At 36.4% G+C, this 11,717-nt stretch overlaps 1 protein-coding gene across 11 annotated transcripts in view; it reads right to left on the bottom strand.

Annotated features, from left to right (window-relative positions):
* The window catches only part of KDM4C (lysine demethylase 4C), a 266,672-nt gene that overhangs the window by 73,462 nt on the left and 181,493 nt on the right, over nt 1-11,717 (bottom strand). For 8 of the 11 annotated variants that reach the window (XM_026083604.1, XM_026083605.1, XM_026083608.1 and 5 more), the window contains one exon: nt 2,733-2,788. The exons of 1 other annotated variant lie outside the window; for it this stretch is intronic. In XM_026083604.1, coding sequence (XP_025939389.1) covers nt 2,733-2,788 — 56 coding nt within the window. Of the gene's footprint in view, nt 1-2,732; nt 2,789-9,739; nt 9,791-11,586; nt 11,653-11,717 lie in introns of those variants that run through there. 2 more of the 11 variants (XM_026083617.1, XM_026083614.1) reach the window with 2 other exon arrangements.

Raw genomic sequence — 11,717 nt, 5'->3', positions numbered from 1 at the left:
AGAGAGAGAGAGAGAAAGAGAGAGAGAGAGAAAGAGAGAGAGAGAGAAAGAGAGAGAGAGAGAAAGAGAGAGAGAGAGAGAAAGAGAGAGAGAAAGAGAGAGAAGAAAAAAGGCCTAACCCAAACCAAAAAAAACAAAGTCAGTGAAACAATTCATGTTTTAAAGTACATATTATATTAACTAAAAGCCAAGATAATAGTATTTTTATTAAGAAAAAGTAGCTTTCTGAGGCTACATCAAAATCTTTGAGGAGTGGGGGGAGGCAGATAACAAGACAGAAATGAACTCCCTAAAATCTGAAGAAAGGGGGACATTTCCATTCCTTAACTCTAATATTTGCTTTATACACCATCCCTCGTTGTGTATCTTGCCTCACTACTCCATTTGCTCATTTTTCCAAGCTCCATATCCTTGCCTCACTCCACCTGCTATAGGTCTCCAGAGACATATATGACATAAACATCCCAGCAGATCAACAGGAAAGGGAGTTGGAGCCAAAAGTGAAAAGAGCAAAGTAGAAATCATTTCTCTTTCCTGAACTACAGAGTGGTGCTATTTCAACCACTCATATTTGACAAAAATATCTGGAAGAGTATAAGAAGAAATATAGGGACCAGGCAAACTGCTGTCATGTGGTGTTGAAGTTGTATTAGCCAAAGTGTGATATGAAAGTTGTATGCGAAGATGACAGTAACTACTAGCAAAATATATTATTCAGCCCAAATGAAAGCAGACAGAACTTGTAGTTCTTGTAGTTCTATCATTCCACTATTCTGACTATTTTATGTTCCAGCTTATGGAAAAAGTCTTGCTTACAGATTTTTATCTGTTACTGTTAATAACACTATTTCTTTTCATTGCTGCCTTCCTGCATACAAAACTACAGTGCCTTAATACCAGGTGTCTTACCACCTAAGGTTTACAGGGACCAAAATTAAACAAAATAACTCTTCAATCCATCTGCATTTTAAGCTTTTATAGATCTGATATCTCTCAACCTACCAGGAATCAGAACAAGTGCTGTGTCCCCTGGGAAGAAGGAATCGCAGCTCTCCTATGTGCCAAAGTTGTCACCCCCAACCACTTCTGATTCATTAGCTTTTAACTGTAATGCCCATCCTGCATCTTTAGTCAGTGTTTTAATCAGGAGAGAGGATGGAGGGAAAGACAGAGAAAGAAGGGAACACATATGTTGGATTTTACACTTCTTGGGAAAAAAGATGTAATTGCAACACACTCACACAAGTTTGGAACAGTAGGCAATGCTCAAAGAAATACAAAGGTCTGGATTAAGTGCAGATCAGGGACTCAGTGTTGTATAGCAACTATAATGTGTTATGGAAACAGGAAACAAGAGCAGAAATACTTCTACAGAACTCTCATTTCAGAAATCTGTAACAGAAACCTACAAAGGGATGTAACGCAAAACCAAAGACTTTAGGCATAATTATGCAGAGAAAGTCACTTGCTTCAACCTCTCTGGGGGATTTTCCTATTAAAAAATCTTATGAAGCATATTTCTGAAATATTTTAGGTAATGCACAAAAGATGTGCATTACCTAAATGCACATTACCTAAAATGTGCACTACCTAAATGCACATTACCTAAAAACACATACATCTAAAAAAGATGTATGTGTTTTCAAAGGTTCACCAAGCAATGTCAGCAGCAAGCATCAAAGGACAATGTTCAGTTCTTCTTAGGTGACTCTCTCTTGCTTTTATTTTATTTTAATAAGAAAAGCAAGTTATAAATAATGGTTTATGAGAGTTTAAACTAGAACTAAAAAGCAGTTGAATATTTTCATAAGCTGGTCAAAACATTCCTTAATTTGGTAACAACGCCTTTCAAAGATAAGATCTGGCTCATAAGTTTCAAGTAAAACCTTCTATTCACTGGACAATTTACAAGAATCATGCAACCATTTGCAGTTCACTGACAAATCAGCTACCGCAGGTAAGTGGAAAAGGATACTGCAGGTAGATGATCTCATATCACTTAACTCACTTCTCAATGAATTCCAAAGGGTTAAAAAAAGAGGTCTGCATTATACCATTGTAGTTACAAAGAGCATTTAATTAATTATGCAAAGATCCAGAATGCATAAACTGTTCCATTATTGGGCTTGAACAAATATTAAGCTGCAACATTTTCTGTTTCATCTTTTAATGTTATTTGATGTACTGTACTATCATCAAAATGCACAGAAAAATATTGCTTCTATTACTAGATGTCAGCAACAATGCTACTTTTGAGAGTGTGTTAAAAATGTATTAAAAAAACACTTCAAATCCAGAATCATTTTTAAATGATTCAGATTAATTACTTTAAAATACTTGTTGCTAACAAAACTCCAGAGGTATTATATTAAATTCTATAATCACAAATTTTCAGGACTAAAGAAGAAAATATACTTCACTACTTGATAAGACTTGCCCATGCAAACAATCCCAAATGAGTTCTCATTTGCTTTCTTTACATAGTGACCAGCAGCATGGAATCTGGAACAAGTAAGTGTGTGCAAATAATAAAACAAATGTGCATTTTAGCATCTAACTACTTTCACAAAATGTCAGTGGCACATTTCAATAGGAGTAAATTTAATTCTGCAATAATTCAACTTAAAGGGACACTGTCAAGTAACAATATTTGCAAATGCTCTCTATATGAGAATGGATTGTGAATAAAGTTTTAAACAAGCATGTACAGTCTTGAAGTATATATTACTTACTTCTTGTCAGTAGTTTGCTTTAATGCACCCCCTCTCAAATTGCAGAGACAACATTCCTAAAAATAAAGATAGCGTAGAAACAAGTGAACTTTACTGACTGGTTGTGAATCAGTTTTATTCAGCTGACATTAAGGATATGCAAATAGTTAATGTTATTAATTGCTAGCTTACAACCTGCCATTTATAAGCACTATATTTCCTTATAGGAAGAATATAAAAATATAATAGCAAAAAGAGTAATAACTGAAAAGAGCTAAAGAAAAATAAATTTTAAGTATTACCCTTGAACAAATTAACAGAATCACTGAAAGATATAGCAACTGAAAAGGCATTTAATCAGTGCTGCAACCAAAAGGCTGGAACTGCCATGCAGCTCACTAAGTTAAAACAAATTAAGAAGACATATAATTAGCTTAATAGAAATTACTGGGAAATCTTTGATTTATACTCCACTGATTCAACTCAAATACCTTGAATACCTGCTGCTTCCTCCTGACAGTTCTCAAATTTATAAACCTACAGAGTACAGGGTAGGTTGTGATTTCTTTTTTTGCAAAAACTCCCTTTGCTGTGGAATAAGTTCATGGCCTTGAGCTTCAGTCCAGCTCCATCTGCTTTCAGAGTACTCAGCAAGGCATATTTCAGTGATTCCCAAAGAAAATGCCAAATAAACAGAGGCTTTCCCACGCCTACTTAAAACTATGCCCTTAAACAGATGCACAGTCTTATTTATTTTCCAACCTTCCTCTCTCTCTCTTCATTCCCTTTTCTGACTATGTCCTTTCTACTTCTCCTTTTCCTTCTCCCTTTATTGGGAGAGATGGGAAAGTCTTTCTATGGTTACTTATTTTTCTTTACTTCTCCATTTTGCTGATCTCTACAAAGAACAAAATGCACAAAACGAAGTCAAGACACCCTGTGCCCTTAGATTTATACTGAAAGAGAGGAGGCTGTCTCCTGAATCCCTAAATTTAAGTTATCTCATCTTAAAACCACCAATAATGGAGATCAACGTCTGTCAGAAATCTAATTGAATGCTTTACTACCTGTTCTATGAGAAAGACCTCTCCCAACAACAAATTACCTCCTTGCAACAAATGAATATTCCTCGCAGTTTAAGCACATAACCTTTTGTCTGATTTACCAAATACAGGGAGAACTGATAACCCCCTTCTCTTTTACAGCGCCTTTTTGTGTATTTAATGTTATTGTAGAGGTGTGGAGAAGTGAGGTTTCCTACTTTACCCACAAGAGCCCTGGAATGGGACAAAACATGTTCCAGAACACAGTTCCCTTCATAATAGTAAACAAATACTATTAAGACAGGAAATCCAATGGCTCAGAATACCACTTCTTCAGATATTCAAACTGGAGTGAGCAGAAACAGGTGGTTTCAGCATATAAAGAGGAAAAACGGAAAATAAGGAGGCTGCTATTGCAGCAGTGAGTGCTTCAACTTGTACTGCTTGCAACTTTTCAACAGAGGAAACAGCTTCAAAAAAATGCACAGGATTTTTCCATTTGGCTGTTGTCAGCCTGTTCCTTCCAGAACTGACATTTTTACTCAATCTGTACCTTTGTGAGTGAAGTTCTCTCACCAGATCTGATGAAATCTGCTCTTGTACTAAGCCAAACACAAGAAGACAACCCTTCATTTCATAGAGGGGTGGAGAAGAGGGAGGGAGGGAGGGAATGAGGGAGGGAGGTAAGGAGATGGGGTTATTTCTCCTCCTTCTCCCTCAAGTTCCCAGCTTCTTCATCATGAAGCAAAACGGCAAGGAACCAAAATACTCTAAAAACACTTCTTCTTTGACTTCTCTATAGAAGCATAAGCAAGGAGAGATCAAGACAAACTTCCTACAGTTCTACTTTCACCTGCCAAATACAACCGGTCTAATGTACCACTTCCTATTTTAGTTTCAAGCCAATAGTCTGTGATGCTGCTGAACTACTGAACACAGTGCCTCTTTTCATTCTTTCATCTTTAAAATATTTGCAGATTCTCCTGATAGCCTACCCTCTTGCTATACTTTTCTCTAAGTTATTAAATTCCCTCAAAGCCATATCTTCAAATCTGTTTACTACATTTGTTGCCCTTCTTTGGACATCATTAAAATAATGAGGTGCTGCCATCCACAGAGGCACACTCTCAAGTGTTGTCCTAACAGAGCCCTGTGAAAAACCATTACTACCTTATCCTGAATATGATATTTTGGTTTCACAAGCAACACCCAAGTGGAGAAATTACTGAACTACATAAGGGTGAGGTAAAACCTTTCCTAAACTAGATGCTAAGTAATCACATTGTTTAGGCTTTATACACTTTAATTCACTTCATGATGAACTGATTCTGACATAAAATGAGAAAAATTCCACTAAACAGATGAAGGGCAATAGTGCACTGTTTCCAGTAAAGTACCACTAAAGTCACGGGAAATTTGAAGTCTTCAGATCACATCACACAGAGAAAACTTTGTGTTTTATCTTTCAAGGTCGTATAAGCAAAAAGATAACTTTTAAGTAGTATAAAAAAAAATTGTCTCTGTGCTGCAAGAAATGCCAAAACAAAGTGAAGATTAGATTCTAAATGGACATTCAGTTCTCAAAGGCAAGCACTTATACATGAAATCTATGGCATGAAACAGTCTCTAGGACTTCACCCCTACCCAGGAATTCAGAGGACTGCTTAGCATGACCATGGAGTAACCATTCAACACTGCATCCTCTCCAGTCTTATTTACTGTTCCTAGAACCTTGCTTAGAGGCCAGCAGAGGAGAGATCAGCTCTTTCTCAGTTCTCCCCTTGACTGACTTAGACACCCTGAGGGAATGGATCATGTGTTCTGCTACCAACCTTTTTTATCTTTACAAACAGAGTTTGCCCACCATTGTAATGAGCTCTGAGACCTACTGATCAAAGGAATGTTCTAGTCTAAGTTATTCATTTTATATATGACTGTGGGACATAAAAACAGTAAAAGTAGATGGGAGGCTCCTCTCAGACCACATGAGAGTAACAAAATAAATGAGTCAAGTGGCATAGAAGATAATACCCAAAATGGAACAGTCAAACAGGAACAGGCAAATATCACAATCTCCTGTAAAAGGAGCCATGCAGGACTTTTTGACAAACTGATCCCCAACTCATTTGCAGTTCTGCAGGAACTTGAAGTTTACAACATACACGTAGAATAGTATCTGTAGACTGGGGAAGAGAGAACTAGTCTGACTCAAGAGAAATTTTTGTGGGGGAAAAAAAGCAGTCATGCTCCTGATTCAAATGTAAAAGCTCAGTGTTTCCTCCACTTCTTTCTTTTTAATTGAAACACTTTCTTCATGTTTGCCATAAAAATCCTTTAATTGACTGCTTCTCTATTTCACAAAATAATAGTATTTTTGCCCCTAATTTATCAGCTTTCACGTTCTTATTCCAGCTTACTTTGAAATTCAGTACCTGAATAATGTGAACTTTTTTTGCTTGTAATAAGTGTTTTTGTCTTTTAAGAAAAAGCTTAGTGTGATCCTTTGCTGTGTAATTTGTTGATGCAACTAGACAGTCCAAGGCCCTAAAAAAAGTTCCACAAATAAATTAAGTTAAAATAACCCATGAAAATATCCATATAAGATGTTACTAATAAATTTCTTCTGCAGGTTTCCCATCCCCTAACCACCATAAAAATAAAGAATTGAGAATTATACACTGCAAGAGACATTAGGCATAATCCTCACTCACTAACCGCATTCCTTTTCAGAGAGAGCCTACACAAATCTTTGAGGAGCAGACAGTAAGGACCAGGCAGCAGAGAAAGTTTTTCGTCTGCTGGATATAGACTATTATAACTTATGCCCTAAGAACTAGAAAATTTCAGCAGTATTCATAGCAAACCTGAGTGGGAAGACACACAGACTAAAAGCCCATCAGATCTATTCCTCAACTCAGGCCTGCACTGCAGAATATTCTCCTGCATCCACCTGAAACGGCTGTTACTTTACCACCAGTTTAACCACACCGCAGACAATGAAAACACAGGGAAACCGATGACTAGAAAGGCTAATATTTACATTAAAAGCTGATCAAATTCAGTAGTTCTTAGTACAGCTGTACCAGATGTGGACAGCAGGTAAATCAGATGTATATTAGCAATTACAGAAATTACAGAAAAAGAGAGAGAGTATTTGTGCATCCATGTGTGCCTTCTGTCTGTGTGTAAAAATCAGAATAGCTACAGACTTCGTTATAGAGCATCACCTTTGAACTTATCCAATCTCTTATTCACTACTGCTTCCCAAATCCTTTAAGCAAGTAATTTTCTTTCATTGGTATTTGCACTAAATAATGACTTCTTCTTGAACATATTATTTTACTTTTGTCTAAATTACATCTTAGACCATTTTAAAATGCTCATCTGCTTAAAAATCTCCAGAACATTCTAGAATCAAAAAAGAAAACTCTGTCTTCCAGTACCCATATAAACTAAGCCATTTCCATATAATTCACAAGCTTTATCATACTAGTGCTCCCTTCATCTTTTAGATTTTTAGTGAAGACAATACTTTTTTTTTTGTTGACAATACACATCATAATTGTGGTTCCTGGACTGAACACTTCTCCTTGCTTACTATGATACAGTGAATTTTGCAACCAGCATTCCTAATCTGTTTTATTTTTCACTTCTCTGTTACAGCCACTACTAGGAACTGCAGGAAAAGCCTAAAGTCAATGTGAATTAAGCATGCTTCCTTTGATACATACATCCAAAAGACAGACCACATTGTTGGAATGATATGCCATTACTCAACTGTAGCTGTATATTAATTATTGTTGCATGGATGAATACCACAAAAAAAGCCTGATCACAACTTCTTATACTTTAAAATGAATATATTTGGTTGTCTTTGAGTACCTTTTACACTCTGCCAAAATTCAACATCACATTGACAGCAATGCTCATAAAAAGCAGTTTCTACTGTTCTGTATTTCCATACCTCACCAGCAATAACATTCTGCATGAGACAAGAAGCTGCCTAATACTGCAAGGAAATAGAACTCAGCCAAGCCAAGGCAGAAGGACATATAAACAAATCAAATAATGATTATTCCTCTGGAAACTATGCACAAGCCCCACACTGTCCTCTTTCTTGTTAAACTGCTCTCTCTTTTTTCCACTAAGACCCAGTAAATTACAATGGCTTCTTCAAAGAATTGTTTTTATCCAGTTAAAGGAAATACAGATGTATGGGGGTGAATATTGACTATGGTGATTAATAACATTTAATAAATCTGGAAGGTTGGACCAAATCTATCCAGTAACTTTGAAGAAATGCATTTGTGAAAATGTCTTGATAAATTTTGAATACTAAAAAAAAATCCAAGAAAACTGTGATTTGGTGAAAGTCATTATGTACGCAGCAAAGAAAGGAAAGCTATTTGTTCATTTCTAACCATCCTTCCTCACATATTTCTTCCCCCAACAGCTATATCCTGTAGGAACTTTCAATAATATTGTGTCACATAATTACACATCTGTAAATAAGACAAAAAGAACATAGAACAATGTGGCTGAACAGGACTTCAAAAGGCTATCTGGTCCTTCTAAAAGAATCAATAAAATATGTTATTCCTCATGGATTTTGTCAAACAAGTTTTAAACAATCTCCTCATAAAATCTAGTGACATAGTCTTTAAAATCTCCCTAACAATCTTTTCCAGCACTTCAATAACCCTGTCATCAAGAAGTTTTCTCTAATCGCTAACCTGCAGCTTCCTTGCTGTGGTTTAAGCCTGTTTCTTTTTGATTCATGCATCATAAAAATGAACACCAGATTGTTCCTTTCCTTTTTGCCATATCCTTCTATGTACACCCCCTTAGTAGGTTAAACAACCTCAACTTTTTCACTCACCATCTTCCTCTGAGGCCGTGTTCTCCCCTCTGAAATGCAAAGAGAGCAAATATATGTCCTTCTGCCTTGGCTTGGATGAATTCTATTTCCTCCACGATGCCAGGCAGAACAGGAGTCTTGCACGCCACATCTCCTCGCAAACCTTGCATACACACTGACCTGCTAATCTCGCGCATGCTATAACCCTCAGAACCTCTTCTGAAGGGACTGCTTGTATCATTGCTCCCCACCCCTGTATCTGTGCAAGTGACTATTCTAGCTTCAGTATCTTGCACTTTTCCCTATTTAATTATATCCTTTCTTCTAAAATATTTCAATAATTTATCATGACGTTGTTTGTTTTTCTTATTAACCTTACTTTACAGGCTTCATTTAAAAAAAAAAACACTTGGATTTGGCTATAACAGCTGCAACAGTTTCTGCACCACGTGTAACTGAGCAGGTTGCAGTTGTCCAGCCTGGGAAAGAGAAGACAGAGTTTGACAGGTGCCAATAAAAGCATGAGCAGCATGGAAAGGGTGATTGAGTACTTCAACACAAGAACTAGGTTGCTGCTACCACAGGAGACCAGAAAGTAGCAGATTCTAAACAAACAGAAATGTTTTCCACAAGTTTCCAACATCTAGATGCTAAAAGTTTACACTGCTTGAAGAGGAGCCTCTTGAGAAGTTCATGAAAGAGAAATCTGTCAAAAGTTACTTTTTACTTAGTAAATACATAGGTACTGCCTTTGGCTAAGGCAGTTTCTTATTTGAAAATTGTTAGAGATTGCAGAACATCAAGGAATGCTTGCCCTAGAGCCATATTCTTCCCAGGTATCCGCTTCTGTCCATGCTGGAGACAAAGATACCCGGCTAGAACAGACTTTGGTTTAATTCATTATGGCAGATCTTATGTTTTTATGTAAGCTGACATTTTAAAACTTTACAAAATAAATTTTAAGATGTTTTACAAAAGATCCACAGATAATAGAAAAATCCCCAATTCCTTGGTACTGCCAAATATTCAAAGGAAAAAATAACTATACTCCACATACAATATGACCCATAAAAACACAGCAACAAATAGAGTCAACTCAACTTTGAATCATCAATCTACTCGCAGGTATCCTGGTGTTATCATCATTTAATTTTTGTTTGTTTGTAAGATTTCTGATTCTGAAAAAAACATAAAAAACAAAAACAAAAACGTATTCGCTGAAATACAGAAAAACAGCTTTATTTAGGAGTGATACCAGAATGAATCATTTCAGGTAAGCCTGCATTTTGGCTGATGATGTTTGTAGCTCTTTAAGCAGGACACTATTTACCCAGTTAATGATATACTCCTCCTTGTTAAGTATTTTTCCTGTGCCTCTACTGACTCTAACTGGTGTCTAGAAGCACTTAAGAATCTAATGATAGTACTTAGGATAGGTAATTCTTTTCTTTTTTCTCTAATTTCTTCCAGCAAGAGGCCAGAATAGTTGCTTTCCTTTTAAGAGTAAACTATTGCAAAGCTGTGTCAGAGTAATGCTGACTTACCAGTCTCATTAAAAAGTAACTGGATGGAAGAAAATCACAACTAATTAAAACAGACATGTAATCTTGAACTCTGCCACAGTCAAGTCACACCAATACAGTTTTCAGTGGTTGAGGCAGAGAAACGATTTTTGCTTTTTTCAAGTCACTGTGGTGGGCTTTTAGAGAGCAGCCCTTGAACTCAATATAGATGCCCTTAGTCTTCCACCTTCTCTCTCAATTGCTCTGTAATGCTCAAGATACCATCTCCCAATAATAACCCAGATGTGCATGTGGGTATGGCATTGCTCCCTTTTCTGCTATCTCACTTCCCCAGTTCATTTAAGTCTGTCTCTATATTTTATATCTGTGCAAAGAGAAAAAGGTTGTGGTTTCTGTTAACACTTTTGCAAGTGTTATTTTCAGAAACTGTCCATTAATGAGTATTTTAATTTTTCCACAGCAGCGGGATAATCTTCACTTACAAACTAGCTTTTGAGATTATTTAGTTTCACTTCAGAGAGTGTTGCTGTTAAGCTATTACCTTAAAACCAGTGTTTTAGAAACAGACGTCCAGTTTTGGGGGGAAAAATATTCTTAGAAATAACAACTTACAAACAAATTAAAAGCAGTCTAGTAAAAGGATTCACTTTCATGTCTGGAAGCCCCATTTATTAACAGAGTTGCAAGAGGCTACCATTTTAAGTCACCATTTTCAGTTGTTTATAAATGTTGCCAAATTTTCACTGTCATCTGCTTCAGCAGTGCCACTACTCTTTATCAAAAATAGGAATTTCAAGAAAATCATGTTAACCATGGGTTTTTTGGAAAATATTAGAGAAAAAATGTTATTCTGCCCACATGAATAAAATATTATCAATTTTTTTTAGCATTTTATAGATGCTGAAAGTTGATACTGATTGAACAGGCTGGCTAATTTCATGAAACAGAAATCCATCAAGAGTTACTGTTCATTTAATGCATAGACACTACTTCGGCTAAGACAGATTTAGAAGCTGCAAGCTTGAAGAAGGTTCTTGAAATTTGAAGGTGGTGGCACTGCTGCTGTACATGAGCATTTTACTCTTTCTGATGTATTCAAATCTGTTGAAGTCATCCACCTGTGAGAATTCAAAGTCTGTACATCCTCAACCACCGAATCTGCACAGTTTAGAAGCTAAATCTCCCAAATATTCAGTCTGCCCTGAGAGTGTTTGATTCAGGGATGGCCAGAAATTTCCCCATAACTGCAGCTTCCAGGTCATGACAGGTTGAGACAACACTGCAGAGAGCAGGTAGTTTTTTTTTCTTGAGCTCTCAATGACATAGCATTATTGACTGGATAATATATACAAGAAGAGTGATCTGCCCAAATGCAAAAGGAAAGAAAGAGTAGATTGCAATCAGATGACTTGGAAGATATTTATTGGAGAAACAGTGACTGTTCACAAGCATCCCACCAAGAAAGATTAGAGACAAACTTCTTTTGAAGAGAAGTCAAAATGAATGAGATTAGCTGCCTTAAAAAAAAGAAGGAAAAGAGAGAAAAGAGAGAAAAGAGAGAAAAGAGAGAAAAGAGAGAAAA

This window comes from Apteryx rowi, unplaced genomic scaffold, assembly GCF_003343035.1.
Source record: "Apteryx rowi isolate R43461 unplaced genomic scaffold, aptRow1 scaffold_61, whole genome shotgun sequence".
Taxonomy (NCBI): domain Eukaryota; kingdom Metazoa; phylum Chordata; class Aves; order Apterygiformes; family Apterygidae; genus Apteryx; species Apteryx rowi.
Note: the sequence above shows the minus strand (reverse complement) of the source record. Positions and strands in the feature narration are given on the sequence as shown.